Below are 22926 nucleotides of genomic sequence, written 5' to 3' on the forward strand. Positions count from 1 at the left end.
GCAGATAGATTAAGGAGGATGAAAATGGAGTAGTGCCCTTTGGATTTGGCCAGATGCAGGTCATTGGAGGACTCTAGCAAAGGCAGTTTCTGTAGAATGTAGAGGGCGAAAGGGGGTGAAGAAGCACATTCAAGTAGCTTGTATAAGATGGGGAAGAGGGAGAAGGGGTGATAAGTGAAGGAGTCGGTAGGGTCAAGTGAGGGTTTTTTGCCTCAAAATGGGCAGGAGTGAAGTCCTTAGGCTCCATTACCCTTAGTTTATGTCAGGTTTGCGCTGGATGGAAGGCCGAAGAGCGCCTTTGTGCCATGTGTTGTGTAGCACATTGGGGGGGGGGGGGGGTGCAGGAGCGACTCACTTATCCTCTCTTTTACTCTCTAGGGCTGAGGAACGGTTGGGGTTTTTTCCCTCCAGAATTGTGGTCATCCAAGGCGCAGGAGTGTGGAGGCCACAGAGCCCAAGAGACGCAAACTGGAGTAATCTAAAGGAGACTGCTGCCTAATAGGCCATTTTCTCAGGAATTTGTCAATCTAAAGTGGAGAGCGTATCTGGATGGCTGAGATCCCCCAAGGGAAGTTTGGCAGTGAACCAGGAGGTACGTAAGGGGGCTTGGGCTCTCAGGGCGCATCTGCCTCAGTATCCTACCAGGGATCAAGACAAATATTCTCAAGACCCAGGTGGAATCAAGCCTCCAGTTCTCATCCCTCTTCAGTCTCCGAGAAAGCACAATGACGCCAGGTCCTGAGCTGTTACCCTGAAGATAGGGGGAAGGCTCTTGGAGTATGCAGAGGCCTGAGTTTAGATATTGTCAGACCATTGGGTGCTGGAGATCATTCAGAGCGGTTACAAGCTCAAATGGTATATGGACTCCCCAGCAGGGTGACCAGAGAAAGTAAGCAAGGTCGCAGCTACAGTTCAGAGGTTGTTAGATATTCAGACCATAGAGAACATACTGCCCAAGGATTCAGTCTCTGGCAAATACTCCTTATGCTTCATAGTGCCCAAGAAAGGCTCAAAGGATTGGATCTTACATCAAAGAGGTGCTGAAAGTTCCGTGCTTTCACATGGAGACAGTATGGTCAGTTATAGCAGCAGTGACACAAGGGGAATATCTTGGCCTTTCTGGATTTGACAGAGGCCTACCTGTACATTCCCATCTTTCTGGAACACAGCGATTTCCTGTCCTGGAAAACCATTACCAGTTCTTAGCTCTTCTCTTTGAGTTGGCAACACCACCTTGCACGTTCACCAAGATGATGGTGGTAGTAGCTGCGTATCTGTGCAGGACGGGATTGCAGGTACATCTGTACCTGGACGACTGGCTGATCAGAGCTATGTCGTTCTCAGAATCAGAACAAGTGGTAGCCCACGTGGTCCTGCCACAGCCTGGGTTGGATAGTGAATTTCCAAAAGAGCCAACTAATTCAGTCCAAATCCCTGGAATACCTGGGAGTCGTCTTCAACATGGCAGAAGATTGTCTATCTTCCAGACAGGTTTTGCACCCAGATAACCAACTTGTTGGCCAAGCCAGCTCCATCTGCGTGGCATTACCTCCAAGTGCTAGGCTCCATGGCAGGCATGAAAGATGTGGTCATATGGGTGAAGGCTCATATATGTCCTCTCCAGAGCGTGTTGCTATCCCAGTGGTCCACGAAAAGAAAATCCAACAGAATCTGCAGTGAACAAACAGCAACCAGTGATCCACTGGTTGGTAATAAGGTGGTATATTTACCATACTGCATTAATATTGTAATAAACAGTGCCTACATCTTGCACATGGTCTGCAGTTTTTGTTTTGGTTTTTGCTTGCTATCCCAGTGGTCGCCATAGTCGGACTTCCTGCAGATGTCTCTGCCATGTACTTGGAATCCTGTGCCAGTGTGAGCTGATGGCTCTGCCCATAGGCGTTATCAAGGGGCATGCCTCTCAAAATAGCTCCATGGATAATTGTGACAACGGATGTCAGCCTATTTGGTGGTGGGGGGCTCACTGCAGTTTATGCCTGATCCAGAAGTGTTGGTCGGCCTTCCAAAGGAAATGGTCAGTCAGCAGATTGCAGCTTCAAGCCATTTGATTGGTGTTGTAGAACCTGGAGAAGAGTCTGGAGGGCCAAGTGGTCCATGTCTTCTCAGACAATTGCCAGGGAGGCACCAAGAGTGCGCTGCTGAGTCTGAAAGCCTGCTCGCTGTTCCAGTGGGCAGAGTTTCATCTTCAGGCTCTTCTAGTGGTGCATGTAGCGAGAGTGGACAATGGCCAGGCTGATTTACTGGATCCATGAGAATGGGCGCTGTCTGTCGCAGCCTTCCAATCCATTGTTGCTGGGGTCATCTAATGTTCGATCTGATGGTGACAGCAAGAAACAAGAAGCCACCTGTTTCCGACACAGTCCCTGGAATATCTTGAGGTCTAATTCAGCACAGCAGAAGGCCGAGTCTTCCAGAAGCACACAAACAGAAGCATCGTGGTCAGAGCCAAGCCAGAGCCTACTGTGTGCCATTGCCTTCAAGTTGCTGGGTCAATGGCGGCCACAATAGAGGTGGTGCCCTGGATATAGGTGCACATGCATCACCTTTAGGACATATTGTTGTCTTTCTTGTCACCTCAGCAACTAACATTCTGAGGGGAGGGGTTTTAGAGGCATTGTACTCTGCATATTCTCAACTTTACTAGGGAGAATTCTGGCACTTAGGCTCAGTCGGAATACTTCACCTTCAAGTGTGCCTGCATCTCCCCTGCTTGTCTTTGGAGAAAAGATATTATCAAGGTAAGAACTAGAGATTCTAGAACTTTGCAGCGCACGAAGATGGCTGGGTAGAGGATTAGCTCTGTTGTGACAGGCAAATTTTATTAAGATTTTGGCAGTTAAAATTAAAGAAAAGTGAAGGAAAAGAGAGAATTGAAGTAAGAAATGGCTTCGGGTAAAACTAGTAAAAGTAATCCGGTGAATTCAGGAGCAGGAAGTAAAAAAAGAACAAAAATTGATTCGGTATCCCCGACAGCGGTCCCGTTGCCTCAGGAAGAAATTGATAACAGTGATTTGATGAATGAACTTCAGAAAATTAAAGAAATAGTAAGTGATAACGCTAAAAATATAAAAGATGTGAAGAAGGAAATAGAGAGTCTGACAAATAGAATGCAGGCAGTTGACTTCAAAATTGAGCAGTTAGAAAAGCATGCTGATTGGGATACCTGAGGGGATTGAGCAGAATGATCCTATTCAATTTGTGACTAATTTTATCCCAAAGATCTTGCCATTTAAAAGTTCTTTTCCTTTGGAGATAGAAAGAGCACATCGGATACCGATGAAAAGATCAAATAGTCAGAAGGGTCCCCGTCCAATAATCTTTAAGCTGCTAAGACATCAGCAGGTGGTAGAGATTATAAAGCTGGCTAAAACAAATAAGGATCTTAAATGCCAGGATTCTAAGATCTTTATAGTACCTGACTTTGCAAAAGCTACTGCCTACAGAAGAAAACAGCTTTTGGATTTAAGACCTAAACTGAGAGCAATGGGAGCAAGATATGGATTGATATACCCGGCTATTATGAGGGTAACTTATGAGAATAAAACTTATAATTTTGAAGAAGCAGGCAAATTCAGTTATTTCTAGATCAATATAATTTTCCTATGGTTTCATGAAAGTATTTAGAAAATGTAATAAATAATATACTTAGATTATTTTTGATTTATATTTTTGAGTGAAAATTGAAAGATATTTTATAAAGAAGGAAAAAATGGAAAAAAAAATAGAAAAGGAGAAAAATATTTTCTAGAAAATTGTTGAGGTTAGATTAAAGGGGGATCAACATTTCAAACAAGATTTAAAGAATAGAAATGAAAATTTTAAAGAGACAATAAGAAAAGAAGAAAAGAAGATTTTGACAAGGTAAGAAGAGGGATGGAGCATATAGGAAGTGAAAAAAATATGAGGAACAATTATAAGATTTGGATGGTTTCTTAATGTGAGTTTATAATGTGACTGAGATAATAATATGAGGACACATAAATGCTGCATTGGAGAAATGTGGGAACTTAGAATATAATAAGATGAAAAATACAAAAGACTATTGATGTAAAGAGAAGAAGATGTGAAGATAGACTGATGGAAATGACTTGAGCATTATTTAGATTTACAATTTGCATCTGAAATTGACTGAGATATAAGGATGATGTTGCAAAAATACTTTATTGGAGAAAGATGAAATAGCAATCTGCAAGAAGATGGAATAAGAGACTGAAACAGCAGGATGAAGATGTACAAGTGTTACAGTTGTGCAGAATGGAGAATAGACTGTAATAGATTGAAGATGCAATGAAAATTAATGAGAGTTTTAAAAAATATGAGGTCTGCTTGGTTGAAATGTTTGATCCTTCTTTTGATGTAAGGATAAAAAAAAATGAATATTATAGGATGGAGTGATGTATGTTCCATTGAAGTTGTGAGAAACTTAGGTTATACAAAAAAATAAAATAATAATATTAATCTTGGGGGGGTATATATTGTAAGAAATGGTTTCCGAAATATTGGGTATATACTTTTATAAATATATTAGAGGTATAGGGTGGAAGAATGTTTGGAAATTTGAATGAGAGGGGAAGTATATAATAAAGAATTATAGTAAATATGGGTATTTAGGGTATTGAAGAATGGATTGACTGCAGGAGAATTTAGTGTTGGTTGTTTGAAAGATTAGAGAAAGAAAAATGAGTATGTTATTGCCTGTGGGGAGTTTATTTTTGCTCAGTAATATGTGCGTTTCGAAGTTTGCATTTGTGTTAGGGGAGGGGAGGGTGGGGGATGGGAATAGGGGGGATGGGGAAAGAGGGGAGGGGGGAGACTCATATATTGGTTTAAGGAAAAAGAAAAAATGTATATTTTATGTTTGAGTGGATTATATATGTATTTTATATTTTATTTGTAAAATGGGTTTTAAAATTTTTTCTTTGAATGTAAATGGCCTTAATCACCCTATAAAAAGGAAAAAAGGTATTGGAATATATTAAACAACAAAATATAGATATATGTTTCTTGCAAGAGACACATTTGTCTGGAACAGAGTCTATGAAGCTGATAGATAAGTGGATAAAACAATGTTTATTTGCACCAGCGGTAAAAAAGAAGGCAGGAGTTGCAATATTGATTAATAAAAAATGTCCAGCAACATTTAATATGGTTAAGGCAGATCCTCAAGGAAGGTGGTTACTTGTTGACATGAGCATGGGCAGTAATACAATGGCGTTACTAAATATATATGCACCTAATTCGAATCAAAGTGAATTCTTTAAATCTCTACAACAATTAGTTTTACCACTGGCTACTACTAATTTAGTGGTGGCTGGGGATTTCAATGCTGTTATAGATCCAATAATGGATAAAAAGCCTAGTAGAATAATGAAATCAATGGGATTAGATAATTTGGTACAAGTATGTAATTTAAAAGATATATGGCGTATTCTTCATTTTAATGATCGGGAATTTACATTTTGTTCACATGTTCATCAATCGTTCTCAAGAATTGATTATATTTTTGTTTCAGATCAGATGATACAGCAAGTTATAAAAGCTGACATAGAACCAATAGTAATATCTGATCATGGTGGTGTATGGATAGAAGTTAATTTAGTAGATCCAGATAATTCCAAATCTGTATGGAGGTTTGATAATACATTGCTTGCTGATTCTAAATTTTGCACAGAATTTCAAAATAAAATAAATGAATATTTTAGACTTAATGATTTAGAGGAAATTTCGATTGGAATTTTATGGGATGCTTTCAAAGCAACTATGAGAGGACAAATTATATCATATTCTGCATATAAAAAGAAGCTGTTAAGAAAACAATATGTGAATTTGGAAAAAGAAATTAAGAATTTGGAATTAAAATTGGTTAATAAATGGGAACAGGAGACATTTCAAATATTGTTAAAAAAAATGTGAATATAATGAAATTTCCTCTGGGTTAATAAGGAAAGATATTTTTGCTCAGCAGGTGGTGTATTATGGTAGTGCAAATAAGGCTGGAAGATTATTGGCAAATTATTTAAAAGCAAAGAAAAGGAAGGAGAAAATAAGCATAATTAAAGATGAGTTAGGAAATTCTCATTCTCAAATTGGAAATATATTAAAACAATTTTTAAAATATTATAAGTCATTGTATTCTTCGGAGTCTTATTTAAATAAAGAGAAAGATGGGATGGATTTTTTCAGTTTAGTTGAAGGTCCTAAGGTTCCTGATCATATAAAAAGAAGTTTAGATAAACCTATATCATTAAAAGAGTTACAAATGGCATTGAAATCCCTTAGAGTTGGGACCGCTTCAGGTGGAGATGGATTTACAGTAGAGTTTTATAAAGAATTTCAAATTTCCCTATTACCGTATTTATTAAAATTATATCAGGATCAATTGAATAAAGGTTGTATATCAGGCACTATGGCAGAATCTTTAACTATTGTTTTGCCAAAGCCAAATAAAGATCCAACATTGGTTTCAAACTACAGGCCTATATCTTTAATAAATGTAGATGGTAAATTATTAGCTAAGATTTTAGCATTAAGATTGGCTAAAGCTCTTCCGCATATAATAGGAATGAATCAAACTGGATTTGTTGCTCAAAGACACTCTTCTAATAATACTAGACTGGCATTTCAGATGTATTATTTAACAAAACAAATTAATGATCCGGCTTTTTCAGTTTCACTAGATGCTGAGAAGGCTTTTGATCGTGTAGAATGGAGTTTCATGTATCAAGCTATGGAATGGTTTGGTATTGGATCCGGATTTATACAAATGATACAAGCATTGTACAGCTCCCCAACTGCTCGCTTATATATAAATAATAATTTTTCGGATGCTTTTAAGTTGCAGAGGGGAGTTAGACAAGGTTGTCCATTATCTCCTTTGCTCTTTGATATAGTTCTTGAACCCTTATTATTAGCTATTCGACAGGCAAAGGACATACAGGGTATTCCATGTGCTGGAGTGGAATATAAAGTATCTGCTTATGCAGATGACATCTTGCTTCATTTGAGGAATCCGGAAACAACAATCTCATGTCTACTGAAGGTCATAGATACATTTGGAAAATTCTCAGGATACAAAATAAATTGGACTAAATCAGAGATTTTACCTTTAAATATGCATTGTACAAAAGGTATACTTGATACTTTCCCTTTTATATGGAAAGAGGATGGAATAAAATACTTAGGTATTTGACTGAATAAAACACTTGAAGAGACAATAAGAATAAATGAAAAATTTTTATTACAAAAAGTTACAGAATTGTGTGAGCAATGGAATCCTTTACATTTGTCCTGGTGGGGAAGAGTACAAACTGTTAAAATGATGATTTTGCCTGTGGTTTGCTATCAATTGGGAATGATACCAGTGTTTTTTCAGGGGTCTTTCTATAAAAAATTAAATAGTATTCTGGTTAAATTTATTTGGCTGGGTAAAATTGCAAGAGTGGCTTTAGTGTCTTTGCAAAGACCAATTAAGGAGGGTGGGGTAAATTTTCCCAATTTTTATAGGTATCATCAGGCCTATATCATGCGCCAAGGTATGTATTGGGTCCTCCCAGAGCTTTTGGAACAATTACCAGAGTGGTTAAGGGTGGAGAGATCACTTATCTTTCCACTTAGGCTTGATCTTTTGCTTGGTATAAAGGTGCCTAGAATACGTAAAGACAATAGAGTATTAATGGATACTTGGAAAACATTAAGGTTTGTAGACAAATTAACTACTGATTCTATTTTAAAATCGAAACAACAGACTATTTGGGTAAACTCCAAGATACAAATAGGCGGGTTTAAGGTTGTCTGGAAAGATTGGATTAAAGCAGGTATAAGATCATTAACGGAAGTAATTGATAATGGTAAGATGCTTGAATTTTCACAATTGCAACATAAATATGGTCTGAATAAAAAACAAAGTTATAAGTGGTTGCAATTGAAGCAGACTATTCAGGTGGGGTTCCCTGAATGGAAATCTTTAAATGATCATTACAGCTTAGAATTCTTATGTTTCCAGGCAGATTTTCTGGGTCACCAGGCCGCAAAGTGGTATAAAATTATATCTAATTATTTGAATAAGAAGCCTAAAAATGGATTAAGAGATATTTGGAGCATTGAGATTAAGCATCAGATTAATGCATCTCAATGGCCACGTATTTGGTCTTGGAGAATTAAAGGTACGATGTCAGCATCTATTAGGCAAACATGGTTCTTTTTGTTGCATAGAGCTTTCTGGACCCCTACTAGATTACAAAAATTAGATTGCTCTAAGTCTAATAGATGCTGGCATTGTAAAATTGAAGTTGGAACTCTAGACCATCTTTTATTTTATTGTCCATGTATTCAGGCATTTTGGATATCAATATGGGATCAAGTTAATATGTTGATGGAGAGTCATGTGGCTTTATCCTATGACACAGTGATTTTTGGAATGTGTATGAGGGCCAAATGCCAAATATCTGCAGCAAACAATAAATTATTGTTGATTCTTACGGGAGTGGGAATTCAACAGATAACAACTAATTGGAAAGACTGTTCTAGATTGAATTGTAATTTTTGGTGGAACTCAGTTTGTCATATGTATAAGATGGAAAGATTTTTTGTGATACAGAGGGGGTATTTTTTTTTTTTCCATTATTTTTTATTTTCAAATCTTACATAAAGTGTACAAAATATTAAAATACAATTGATAAATATATATTATCACTTTTATATCTAATACATTATATATCTAAATTTGATTTTCCCCCTCTCCCTCCCCCCACCCTTTTATTACTTTAATATAATATTTTAAATTTTCAAATTTTACAAAAAGTATGCAACATGTTAGAATACAATTGATGAATATTCAATAACATTTTTATATCTAATACATTATGTTCTAAATAAATTTTATCCCCTCTCCCTCCCCCCACCCTTCTATTACTTTTCATTCATACATTATATATTGTATAATATTTTATAACATATTATTTAGAAATTATTTTCCTTACCCCCCTCTATGTGTGTCATAAAAAAAAAAATTCTTGAAATAAAGAAAAGAAGAAAAATCATATTATTTATTCATTACAGTATTTTGTCAATGGCCCCCATATTTTTATGAATTTGATATATGTCCCTCTTTGTATTGCTATTGTTCTTTCCATTTTAAATATGTGACATATTGTATTCCACCAAAATGTATAATTCAGGTTATTATAATTTTTCCAGTTATTGGTTATATGTTGAATAGCAACCCCTGTCATTATTAATAAAAGCTTATTATTTTCTGGTGAAATTTGACTTTTTTTCCTCATCATCATTCCAAATAATATTGTATCATATGATATTGCAATATGATTTTCCATCAATTTATTAATTTGTGGCCAAATTGAATTCCAAAAAGTTTTAATATAGGGACAATGATATAATAAATGATCTAGTGTCCCTGGTTCTAGATTACAGTGCCAGCATTTATTGGACTTAGAACTGTCTAATTTTTGCAAACGTGTAGGGGTCCAAAAAGCTCTATGTAATAAAAAGAACCAAGTTTGTCTCATAGATGCTGACACTGTACATCCCATTCTCCAAGACCAAATTAGTGGCCATTGAGATGCATTAATCTGATGTCCAATCTCAATGCTCCAAATATCTCTTAGACCATTTTTTGGTTTTTTATTCAAATATCCAGATATTAATTTATACCACAATGCGGCTTGATGTCCTAGGAAGTCTGTTTGAAAACATAAGAACTTTAAACTATATTGATTATTTAATGTTTTCCATTCAGGGAACCCAACCTAAATGGCCTGCTTCAATTGCAACCATTTAAAACTTTGTGTTTTATTAAGACCAAATTTATGTTGCAATTGTGAAAAATCCAGCAGTTTACCTTCTGAAATAACATCATCTAGAGATCTAATGCCTGCAATAATCCAGTTCTTCCAAAGGATTTGAACTCCGCCAATTTTGATCTTGGAGTTTATCCATATAGATTGATTAGTTGATTTGTTTATTGGGTTAGGTGTTAATTTATCAATAAACCTCAACGTTTTCCAAGTATCCATTAATAATTTATTTTCTCTGTATCTTCTAGGTATGTTGATACTTGGCAAATGAACTAAATTTAGGGGAAACATAAGGCGCCATTCTAAATATAACCAATCTGGTGCGTTATCTATAAGTTCTGGGAGGATCCAATACATACCCTGACGTAGAATATAGGCTTGATGGTACCTATAGAAATTTGGAAAATTTACCCCTCCCTCTTTAATTGATTTTTGCAAAGTTACTAAAGCTATTCTAGGTGTTTTACCAAGCCAAAGAAATTTTGTTAAAATGCTATTAAGTTTTTTATAAAAGGACCCCTGAAAGTAAACAGGTATCATACTCATTTGGTAGCAAACTACAGGTAACATCATCATTTTAATAGTTTGGACTCTTCCCCACCAAGAAATATGTAATGGGTTCCATTGTTCACATAACTCCGTAACTTTTTTTAATATATATTTTTCATTCTCTTTTACTGTATCTTCAATTGTATTTTTAACTTGAATGCCAAGATATTTAAATCCTTCTTCTTTCCATATGAATGGAAAAGTATCAAATAATCCTTTTACACAATGAACATTCAAGGGTATAATTTCAGATTTATTCCAATTAATTTTATAACCTGAAAATTTACCAAACTTATCAATTAGTTCCAATAAAGAAGATAAGGTTGACTCTGGATTTCTCAAATAAAGTAAAATATCGTCAGCATAAGCAGAAATTTTATATTCCATATCTGAATATGGAATACCTTGTATCTCCCTCGTTTGCTGTATTGCTAACAATAAGGGTTCTAATACAACATCAAATAACAAAGGAGATAAAGGACAACCTTGTCTAACTCCCCTCTGCAATTGAAAACCATCAGATATCTTATTATTAATATTTAGTCTTGCAATCGGGAAGCTATACAATGTTTTTACCATTTGTATAAATCCAGAACCTATACCAAACCATTCTAATGCCTGATACATAAAATTCCATTCTACCCTATCAAATGCTTTTTCAGCATCTAATGAAACTGTAAAAGTTGGTTCATCCATTTTTTTTGATAAGTTTAACATGTGAAATAATAGTCTAGTATTATTAGAGGAATGTCTTTTAGCAACGAAACCCATTTGATGCATATCTATAATATGTGGGAGAGCTTTGGCTAATCTCAAAGCCAAAATTTTCGCCAAAAGTTTATTATCAACATTTATCAAAGATATAGGCCTGTAGTTCGAAACCAAAGTAGGATCTTTATTTGGCTTAGGCAAAACAATTATTATTGATTCAGCCATAGTACCTTTAATATTACCTTTTATAAGTTGTGTCTGATATAAATTTAGTAAATATGGGGAAAGGACATTTTGAAATGTTTTGTAAAATTCTACTGTATAGCCATCACCACCTGGAGCGGATCCAACTCTAAGAGATCTCAATGCTGTTTCTAATTCTTTTAATGATATAGGTTCATCTAAACTCCGTTTTATATGATCAGGAACCTTAGGTCCATTAATTAAATCTAAAAAATTTTTCCCATCTTTTTGTCTCTCCAAATAAGGCTCGGAAGAATACAGGTCTTTATAAAATTTTAAAAATTGTTTTAATATTATATTAGTTTGATTTGTTATTATACCATTATCATCTTTAATTCCATTAATATTAGTTCTTCTTTTTTTTGCTTTAAGATAATTTGCCAATAATCTCCCCGCCCTATTAGAATTTCCATAATACACTGTTTGCTTGGAAAACAAATCTCTTCTTATAATTTTTGAAGTTAATTCATTATATTTACCTTTTGCTTTTAAAAGAGCTTGCAAAACTTCATATTCCCATTTACTTATCAATTTAGCTTCTAATATTTTTATTTCTTTTTCTAATTCTAAATATTGTATTTTAATCTGTTTCCTAATAAAAGCTGAATATGATATAATATTACCCCTCATAGTTGCTTTAAATGCATCCCATACATTCTCTATAGATGTATCCTCCACTAAATTTATTTGAAAGAAATCGTTAATTTGTGTTTTAAAATTTTCCAAAAATTTGTCGTCCACAAGCAATGCATTATCAAATCTCCATAGAGGTCTACCATTCTCTATTTGATCTAATTGTAATTCTATCCATACTCCCGCATGATCCGAAATAATAATAGGATCTATGGAAGCTTTAATCACCTGTTGCACTTTATTTGTTGAAACAAAAATATAATCTATTCTTGAAAATGATTTATGAACCTGTGAACAAAATGAAAATTCCTGATCATTAAAATGAAGAATACGCCATATATCTTTCAAATCACATGATTGAACCAAATTATCTAAACCTAAAGATTTTATACTTTTACCTGGTTTTTTATCCAATAATGGATCCATTACAGCATTAAAATCTCCAGCCACCACTAAATTAGAAGCAGCCAGTGGTAACATCATATTCTGTAATTTTTTAAAAAATTCTGATTGATTCAAATTAGGGGCATATATATTGAACAACGTCAGGGCATCATTTCCCATACTTATATCAATTTGTATCCATCTTCCATGTGGATCTGAATTTTTTACCTTAATATTGGCCATACATTTTTTATTTATAAGAATTGCTACCCCTGCTTTTTTACCCTCTGCTGGAGCAAAAAAACATTCTTTTACCCACCCACCCGATAATTTCTGTGATTCCTTTTTACTAAGATGGGTCTCCTGCAGACAGTAAATATCCGCATTTTGCTTTTTTAAAAATGTTAATACTTTTTTTCTTTTTATTACGTGATTTAGGCCATTGACATTAATAGAATATATCTTAAAAAACATTATACATTTTAATACTTTTCATTATAATCATTTTCTCCTCTTCTTTCATATTCAGAATCCTAAAAATGTTTTTCACGACACACATTTTTACCCCTAAAGTATCTAATCCCTTGTTTATTATTTCCTTAATCCTTATAGTAAATACTCTCCTTTTCCCTCCCTTTCCCACCCAATACAATGGCTGCTTAAGGATACACATTGGAAATGCAACCCAAACATTCTCCTCCCCTCTAGGCATTCATTATTCAATCAAATTTCCCTTCTATCTATTTATATTAATCTTTAATATTTTTAGTCATATTTTCATAACATTTCATTAATGTATCTTTATCCATTTAACAGTTTTTAATTTATATTTCTTTGGTATTATCATTACATCATAAAATTTAATCTTGAACATATATTTAGTATGTTATTAATGTTTTTCTTATATCTTGTTCTTCTTTCTTATAAATTTTTATTGCCTTTTCTTTATATCATTTTTCTTTCTTCAGATATTTCGATATTTCATATTTTTATAATTATTTCATAAAGTCATCAAAACCATCTTAAAATTTTATATTAAAATATCATAGGTTCTGGTTTAGAAAGAAAAGCTTTTAGTTTTTCTGGATCCTCAAAATACAAGGATTTGTCTCCAGATGATACTCTCATTTTCGCTGGATAATATAGACCATATTTAAAGCCTTTTTCTTTTAGTTGAGGTCTCATGTCCAATAGTCTCTTTCTTTTATTTGCTGTATTTTTGGCAAAGTCCGGTAAGAACCATATTCTAGATCCTTTATAATTTAGGTTTTTGTCTTTCTTTGCCGCATTTAATATTTCTAATGCTTGTTGGTATCTAAGCATTTTGAAAATTATTGGTCTTGGCCTGCCTTTATTTTCTGTATTTTTAACTGGGATCCTATGCGCTCTTTCTATTTCAAGTGGTTGTTTCAAGTCTAGTTGTAATATTTTTGGAATTAAATTTTCTAGAAAAATTATGGGATTTTTTCCTTCTAAATTTTCTTGTATTCCAAAAAGTTTAATGTTTTTCCTTCTTCCTCTATTCTCATAGTCTTCCAGTTGATCTTTTAATTTATTCAATTCCAAATTATCATTTTTGCATCTATTTGCTTCACTTTCCATGACCTCCATTCTAGATTCCAATTCAGTTGTTCTTTTGTTATTACTTTCCATTTGTCTATGAATGTTTAATATTTCTTCCTTCATTTCAGACATATTGGTTACAGTTTCCTTAAGCATTTGTTTGATTTGTCTTAGTTCTTCCATGACTTCTGCTTTACTCAATATGTCAGGTTCTTCTGCTGGAAGTGGGATCTTGCTTGGTGTTATTTGATCCTGTTTTTGTCTTTTTGCTGACGTGCCTGTTTCATTTTTGTTTTGTCTGGTAGTTGCCATGTTGTTGTTTCTATCACAATTCTCAGTATTCACTAAGATTTTTGGAATTTTTGAGTCCTTTCCTTCAGGTTATCAGTTTAATTTAGTTGGAGAGAAGTTTCAATTGATAATATTTTCACCAATTTTTCCCTTCACACTATATAATAGGAGAAATCAGCTCCTTACCCTCAGGATTTCTCATCAAAATTTGCAGAGAAGGGCTTTTTTTTCAGTTTTTCTATTTTTAGATTAATAGGCACTTTTCTTCTTACCAGAATCAGTTTTTAATTTAAGGAGTTTTATCTTTTCCTTTTTTCTTTGACAGGCAGTAGTCCTTTATCAAAGTAAGTAAGAATTTTTTGTTGACTAATATATTTTTAATAAACTGCCTTCATTCTTTTCAGTATCTTCAGGCAATTAGTTGATCTCTCAGGGCTGATTTAATTGTTTGTCTTCACAAAAAGGAATCAGCAAAGGGCAAATTAGTCTCCTCCGTTCTCCACCCTTAGGGCTCCAAATCAGCACCGGCAGGAGAAATCAAACCGTCACTTAAGTCAGTTAATAGCAGTCTCAGAACAAGATCAGCGTTTCTTCTCCTTACTGTTAGTCAACTTTCAACACGAAGGAATTGTTTAGGCACAACAAGCACAATATTAGGCTGGTATCATTCACCCTAAGTTTTTCTCGTCGCTCCAGCAAACCCTCTCTTCAATCTCCTTCTGTTTCAGTGAAAAGTAAAAAGAAATTCTCCGACTCTTTGCCCTCAGGGTTCATCGTCTGCCTCAAACCGCCACTGCTTTACCCCTCTCTAGCTTCCCTTCTTTTCGGTTTCTTTCAGGCACGGCAGGTCAAATACTCCCTCAGACCCATCTCACCAGCTCTGTCAGTCACTCATTCTCAATATCGCGCCGTTTCAGCGCCAAATAAAAATCGGCAGTCCTTTCTTCTGGCTCTCCTCTCACAAGCCCAATCGCAGCTACGATAGAGGAGAGCAACACTCACTCTAATAATCTTCTTCTACTTCAATAATCTCTTAAGCAAATGACTTTTATCTGTACTTAGCGCCTCACAATTCAATTTGCCGGTATTCCTCTCTCAGCCTTTTCTCTCTCAAGCCCTTCAATTTAGTTAAAGGTTGGCAACATTCAACGGTTTATTTTTTTTTTGAGTTATGTTAATCCACATCGGGACACAATCCTCCTCTAAAAACTGTCCCACTAGCTCTGCCTTTTATTTACTCACACGTTTCACTATATCAGCGCTGCAGTTCAAGTCTCATAAAACCGTTGAAGAAAAAAAACGGCACTCTGCCTTTTCAGCTCCTATTACCGCAGGCTTCGCTTTAACTTCAGCAAAAGATAATATTTTCATTTATCATATGTTCCGCTTCTTTAGTATTTATTTCTTGATGAAAATTATCTAGAAGGGAATAATTTTTTTTTATATTCTGTGCCTAGATGAAGAGGAGCTTTGCGATTACACGTCCATTCGTGTTCGCGTTAAGCCACGCCCCCCCAGAGGGGGTATTTTAAAAGATTTCAAGAGGTGTGGAGGCCATTAATTGAATATTATAACGAGTAAAGTTTATTCTTTTTCCTTAGGGGATAATATATAGAGATGGGATGGGAGGGATAGGGAGGGAAAAATATTGGAAAGATGTTGTTATGAAAAATAAGGAGATATATGTAATAGGATGGGATATTTATTGTTGTGCATTTACTGGGTATAATAAAATGTTTAAAGTGTTTGAGGAAGAAGGATGGGGGGAGGGACAGATTTCATGTCAGATTAATTGTATTATCAAAAAGGGATGTATAATTATATATAAATTTGGAAGGAATATTTTATTGATATGGAAAAGGGTGGGAGGTGGGGGGGGAATAAAAACATGTATAATAATATTGTTTAAGAATGCCAAGTGTGTTATGTAAATTAATTGTAATAATACTGTACACTTGTTGAAAGAAATAAAAAGGAATAAAGATTTAAAAAAAAAAAAAAAGGTAAGAACTAGAGAATGACTAACCATAGGACCAATGGTGATTCTGACAGTTTAGTGAACCGGCAGCCGGAAGCGGTCTCTCTTATTTCTATTATGTCCTGATAAATGATTTGTGTGATTTCCATCTTTTGTTGTTTGCTTAGGTCTTGAATCATTGTGGACGAAATAATGAATGTTAAATTTTTCTTTCAACAATACCCCGAATGGGGATACCATCCATGTTTCCTGTATTTTAATTTTAATCTATATTCAAGTTGAAGTGCTTGTCTAAAATGTAAAATTTGAAAGAAAAAAAAAAGAAACTAGAGAATGACATGGGGACAAATTTTTCCCCTGTCCCTGCGAGTTCTTTTCCTGTCCCTGCCCCGTTCCTGTAAACTCTGCCTTTACCACACAAGCTTCGAACACTTATGATTTTAAAGTGTTTGAGGCTTGTGCAGATGAGGACAGCTTGCAAGAATGGGGCAGGGACAGGAAAAGAACTCGCAGGGACAGGGGAAAAATTTGTCCCCATGTTATTCTCTAGTAAGAACCTAATCTTTTTATAAAGCAGATATAGATGGAATGGGAAGCTTAACCAGAGCTAAAATATATGCATCAATATGACTTTTGCTTCTTAGCATTGGGTAGTAAATGTGATTAAATAGCAGGGTATCTCATTTTCATTGTGGTATGTCAGGCACTGTCCTATTTTCTTTAATTTACCCTGCATATTGTATAGGTTACTATGTTTATGAAATTACTGCACCTTTTTGGGCCTTTAGTAGCTTATTTAAAATACCAATAGCAGCTGTTATATATCGGTGATTGTCATTATTCAGAATTTCTGAATCGCTTCCCCCCACCTTTAAAATGTAATTATTATTTGCTGGGTGTCTACCGTATAGCTGTCTTGCAAGGTTACAATAAAAAAGAATGAATTATTGTGAAATTACTAGATCAAATTTTATGCCTTTGTATTTATGTGCAGGGTCCACTTACCTCTAAGATACGTAGGAGAGTTGGTTTGAAAGCACCTGGCATCATTCCTAGAATCTCTGTGCGTGAGCCTATGCAGACTGGCATCAAGGCTGTAGACAGTTTGGTACCAATTGGCCGTGGCCAACGTGAGTTGATCATCGGTGACAGGCAGACTGGGTACGTTTTCAGTAGTGTATTTTTAACTGAATGGGATGCACTGTTGTCAGTCTTTCTATAGACATTAGAAGCCTTTCCTAGGGAAATGGTTTGATATTGGTTAATTGGATTTCCCACCAGTGCTAGCCACAGAAAAGAAACAAAATGGGAAGCTGATGTAATGACACTTATGTTTTACTAGTGTCTAGGCAGGAACTTTAATTTGTATGAAACAAGATTTTTTTTCTTTCCATCTTTAGGGCAGGATGTACAAAACTCCAACACTACGGTATAAAAAATACCATGGTGGAAGCGCCTTTTTTTTTTCTCTCTCTCTCTCTGGCAATGGTCAGCACAACAGCATGCAAATTATATGTATGCTATTCCTGAGAAGCATCACCAGTAAAAGGGGGCGGAACTGTTCCTGGGCCTGCTCAGAGGAGCAGTCACTAGGCACAGCTGCTCCTTCTGCCTGGCTGCAGCCGCTGCTCTCCTCTCTGCCAAGCTGATAGTGGCTCCGGAGAGCTAGCAGAGGGGAGAGCAACTCCTGAGCCCCAGCTGATTTGGCTTCCCCTCCAAATCCTACTCCCCCCTACTTTCTATTGAAAACTGACAGGTGGGATTCCCATTCCCTCCTGCCAGCAGGCATGCACCCCCCCCCCCCCTTTGACACTCCCATACTTTCTACTGAAGATAGGTTCCTGAGCTAATCTGAGCCTTAGGCTCCCTCCTAGTGCATCCCAGGATGCACTGAGGAGGGGAAGGCCTGCCATTTTGAAGACGTGGGCCTGTGAGCAGAAGGGAATAAGCATATTGCCTGCCAGCCTTCAGTAGGAGGTTTGGGGGGGGGGGCGCGCTAGACCATCAGGTTTTGCTTTTGGCCTCAACGGGGGGAATAAGTGTGAGTTGCTTTAGCCTTACTTTTCTGTCAGTACCCAAGCCAATCAGTGTTCAGGCACTGATAGGAAAGTAAGACTTCAATAGCTCAGACCCTGCAAAAGGTTTAGAGCATTACACGGAGTGCTCATTATAATAACTAATGAGCTCCATGATTAAGAGCATTAAGATAGGATTTTTGGTAGCTTCTACAAGGATCATTAGCAGCCATAGAGACCCTTTTGTGTATCAGGGAGGGGAGCTTTCCGTGCCAGTAAAACTGCTTTAATGAGTCTTATTGCCACAGAAAGCTTTAAGCAGTGTTGTTCAACTGCTGGTCCGTGGACTGGTGCTGGTCCACAGAAATTTTCTGCCGGTCCACAGGGCCGGCACGTGCAAAGGACCCCAGACAGTGCTCTTCAGCTGCTGGTACACAGTGCAATCGATGCGGCGTTGTCTTTGGGCCAGATCCCTCTTCCTCAGTGCTGCGGTGCACAAAGCCGTGGGCAGAGGCTCCTACGCGCGTCCTGCGCCTGAACAGGAAGCCTTCTCTCTGACATAGCAACGTCAGAGGAAAGGCTTTCAGGTGAAGCGTGGGATGCGCGAAGAGCTGCTGCCCACGGCTTTCTGCACTGCAGCACTGAGGAAGAGAAAGCCGGCCTGAAGATAACACCGGGGAAGCGGCATAAAATGGCCAGGCGGGAGCAGGCCAGAAGGCAAGGCACACCATGGAGGGAGAGAGACAACAATGGTAGGGGAAATTTATTTTATTTTTTTTTCCAAATCTTTATTCATTTTAATAAATACATCAAGTGTACATTAAATATAAAGTATCATAATACATTATCACTTGAAAATTCCATCACAATATATATCTAAAAGATTTATATCCCACCCCCCTCCCATAACCATATACAAATAATAGCATTATTTTTTTTAATTTAGTGATTGATTTACATCTGCTGTCTGTTCAGGAAGAAATGCATTTGTTTCTTTATCCCAGGACAAGCAGGCAGCATATTCTTGACTGATGGGTGACGGCACCGACGGAGCCCCGGTACGGACAATTTTAGAGTGATTGCACTCTAAGAACTTTAGAAAGTTCTAGCTAGGCCGCACCGCGCGTGCGCGAGTGCCTTCCCGCCCGACAGAGGCGCGCGGTCCCCAGTTTTCTTAATTCCGCGGAGCTAAGAAGACGCGTGTTTCCAACGGCTGTTGGAAGTTTTTTTTCTAAACTGTTCACTTGCCTTCCCGCTCGCGCGTATTTTTCTCTTCATTTTATTTCTTTCTTGTTCTTTTAACGTTTGTGGAAAAAAAAAAAAAGAAAATTGTTTTATTTTTTTCTTTTTTTATTGACTACCCCGGCGGGGCCTGTTGGCACCATCGAAGCCTCCGGCTTCGATTTTGCTACAGCGGTTTTTCCCTTCATGCCCCCGTCACCGGGTTTCAAAAAGTGTCAGCGGTGTGCGCGCCCTATATCCCTCTCCGACCCGCACAAGTGGTGCCTTCAGTGTCTGGGTCCGGACCATAGGGCTGACACCTGCACCCACTGTAGTTCTTTACAAAAAAGAACTTTAAAAAACCGACAGATTCAGCAACGAATTCTGTTCGGCACCGACATGGAAGTTGCACCAGTATCGACATCGGCAACTTCCTCCAAATCGACACCGACTGTCTCGGCACCGACAGATACATCGCCGACGTCGATCCCTGTAGGTAAGCCGGCTAAGAAGCCTTCCCCTACTGTCCTAGGGCCACCAGTCGAGCATGCAGTGAGCCAAGTCCTGCAGACTGAGCGCCGGCCCCGTAAACGCTCCGCTCCCATTGAAGTCACTGCCTCGTCATCGGCATCGACTTCACCCGAGCGTCGAGCGGCACCGAAGGTACCGAGCAAGAAAAGACCGGTACCGGTGCAATCGGGACCTACGTTGAATGAGCGCATTGCCTCTATCCTCCAGGCCCAACTTAAACAGCAACTACAACAATTGCTCCCGGCTCTGTTGACACCGAATCCTCCAGTGTCGGTACCCAATGAGCCTTCGGTGCCGACCGTCGATCAACCCCTTTTATTGACATCGACTTTGTCGGCACCGCACAAATCCATGTCCATGCCTATTCTATCAGCGGAACCGAAACGACGTTCTGCTCCGGACACTTCTGAGCCGGTACCGTTCTCTGAGCCCCGTACCGTTCTACACTCCCCTGGTACCGTCTCCAACCGTTCGGGGAAATCGGTGCGCAAGACTAAACATGTTGGCACCTCGACTCCACTTTCTCAGGGCCGTCTCCAATCGGTACGGGACCCTGACTTGTGGGATGACTCGGATGATCACCTCGGTACCGAGGAAGATTATTCATCTGAAGAGGAGGATTTATCGGTGCAAGACCCTGCTACTAAGCCAGAGCACTCCTCATTTACCAAATTTTTAAGGGAAATGTCAGACACCCTTTCAATTCCTTTGGAGTCTGATTCTAAAAAGTCCAAGGCATTCTTAGATGCCTTGGACTTTGATCATCCTCCTAAGGAGTTCTTAAAGTTGCCCCTCCATGATATCTTGAGGGAAACTTTCTATAAGAACTTGGAAACTCCCTTAACCATCCCGGGAGCCCCAAGAAAATTGGAATCTCTTTATAAAGTCATTCCAATCCCAGGATTCGACAAGCAACAACTTCCCCATGAATCCTTGTTGGTGGAATCAACCCTGAAGAAGTCTGTAGGTGCCAGTGTTTACGCCTCTGTCCCTCCTGGCAGAGAGGGAAAGGCCATGGATAAATTTGGAAAGCGCCTTTACCAAAACGCCATGCTGGCCAACCGTTCAGGTAATTACGCATTCCACTTCTCGTTTTACCTGAAGCATCTCATTCAACAGGTGACCTCTTTTCAGAAGTACATTCCGGACCGTAAACTTCCTGCTTTTCAGCAATGTACTTCTAGTCTTTTGCAACTCAGGAAGTTTATGGTCCGTTCCATTTATGATACTTTTGAACTGATGTCACGGGCCACTGCTATTTCTGTAGCAATGAGAAGGTTGGCATGGCTACGGGTCTCAGAACTGGATGTAAACCATCAGGACCGACTGGCCAATGCGCCTTGCCTGGGGGATGAGCTGTTTGGGGAGTCCATGGATACCGCCACACAAAAGCTCTCCGCGCATGAGACTAGGTGGGACACCTTGTTGAAAAACAAGAAGAAACCTCCTCCTCCTCGTCCATTCAGGCAACAACCTTCTTATCAAAGAAGGTTTTCTGCTCGCCCGGCTCAGACTCATCCTCCTCAACCTCGCAGGCAGCGTCAACAGCAGCAACAGGCTCGTCAACAACAACAGCCTGCTGTAAAACCGGCTGTTCAACCTAAGTCTACACAGCCCTTTTGACTCTCTTCTCTAGAACATTGCCAGTCTTCCTCCCTCATGCCTTCTACCTCAGCCCATAGGAGGTCGACTACAGGTTTTTCTGTCTCGATGGGAAGCAATTACCTCCGACCAGTGGGTACTTGCTATCATCGCTCACGGATATGCCCTGAACTTTCAGACTCCTCCACCGTTAAGTCTACCAAAAGAGTCTGCTTCCAACAAGGCTCAGTCCCTCCTCGGTCAGGAGGTTCAATCCCTCCTCCTTCTCAATGCCATCGAACCAGTTCCTCTAGACCAGCAAGGCCTGGGATTTTATTCCCGGTACTTTCTTGTCCCCAAAAAAACCGGAGATCTCAGACCAATATTAGATCTCAGAGATCTCAACAAATGTCTGGTCAAGGAGAAGTTCAAGATGTTATCTCTTGCCACCCTATACCCTCTTCTCTCTCAGGAAGACTGGCTATGTTCCCTCGATCTCAAGGAGGCGTATACTCACATTCCAATTCATCTGATGTCCAGACAATACCTTCGCTTTCTTGTCAACCAACATCATTACCAATACAAGGTGCTACCCTTCGGCTTAGCCTCCTCTCCCAGGGTGTTCACCAAATGTCTGATTGTGGTCGCAGCTTATCTCCGCTCCCACAATTTTCAAGTCTTCCCTTATCTGGACGACTGGCTCATCAAGGCTCCTTCTCCTCAGTCCGTTCACATAGCCACCAATCAGACCATTTCCTTCCTTCGACTGTTGGGGTTCGAGATCAATCTACCCAAGTCACACCTCATTCCAACTCAGCGACTTCAATTCATTGGAGCCATTCTGGATACTGTTCAGATGAGGGCGTTTCTTCCTCCAAACCGCCTTCACACCATCCTTCATCTCTGTCAGCAGGTGTTCCAGAAAACTTCCATCTCTGCAAATCAAATGATGGTACTTTTGGGGCACATGGCGTCCACAGTGCATGTCACCCCCTTCGCACGTCTCCACCTGCGTACTCCTCAATGGACCCTAGCGACTCAGTGGTCACAAGCGACGGATCCTTGTTCACAACACATATCTGTGACCTCGTCTCTTCGACAGTCGCTTCTTTGGTGGTTGAACTCATCAAATCTATCCAGAGGTCTACTGTTCCATCTACCTCCTCATCAACTAGTCATCACCACGGATTCCTCCCCCTATGCATGGGGAGCTCACTTGAACGAGTTCCAAACTCAGGGGTTTTGGACCACCCAGGAAAAGAAGCACCACATCAATTTCCTGGAACTCAGAGCGATATTTTACGCCCTCAAAGCTTTTCAACATCTCCTCTTTCCTCAGGTTCTTCTCATTTGCACAGACAACCAAGTTGCAATGTATTACCTCAACAAA

General features: G+C 38.3%; 1 protein-coding gene across 2 annotated transcripts in view; it reads left to right on the forward strand.

Annotated features, from left to right (window-relative positions):
• Positions 1–22926, forward strand: part of ATP5F1A (ATP synthase F1 subunit alpha) — an 85867-nt gene that overhangs the window by 22712 nt on the left and 40229 nt on the right. For both annotated transcript variants that reach the window (XM_033935157.1, XM_033935147.1), the window contains exon 5: positions 17183–17349. In XM_033935157.1, coding sequence (XP_033791048.1) covers positions 17183–17349 — 167 coding nt within the window. The remainder of the gene's footprint in view (positions 1–17182; positions 17350–22926) is intronic.

This window comes from Geotrypetes seraphini, chromosome 1 (genome assembly GCF_902459505.1).
Source record: "Geotrypetes seraphini chromosome 1, aGeoSer1.1, whole genome shotgun sequence".
In the NCBI taxonomy this organism is placed as follows: Eukaryota; Metazoa; Chordata; class Amphibia; order Gymnophiona; family Dermophiidae; genus Geotrypetes; species Geotrypetes seraphini.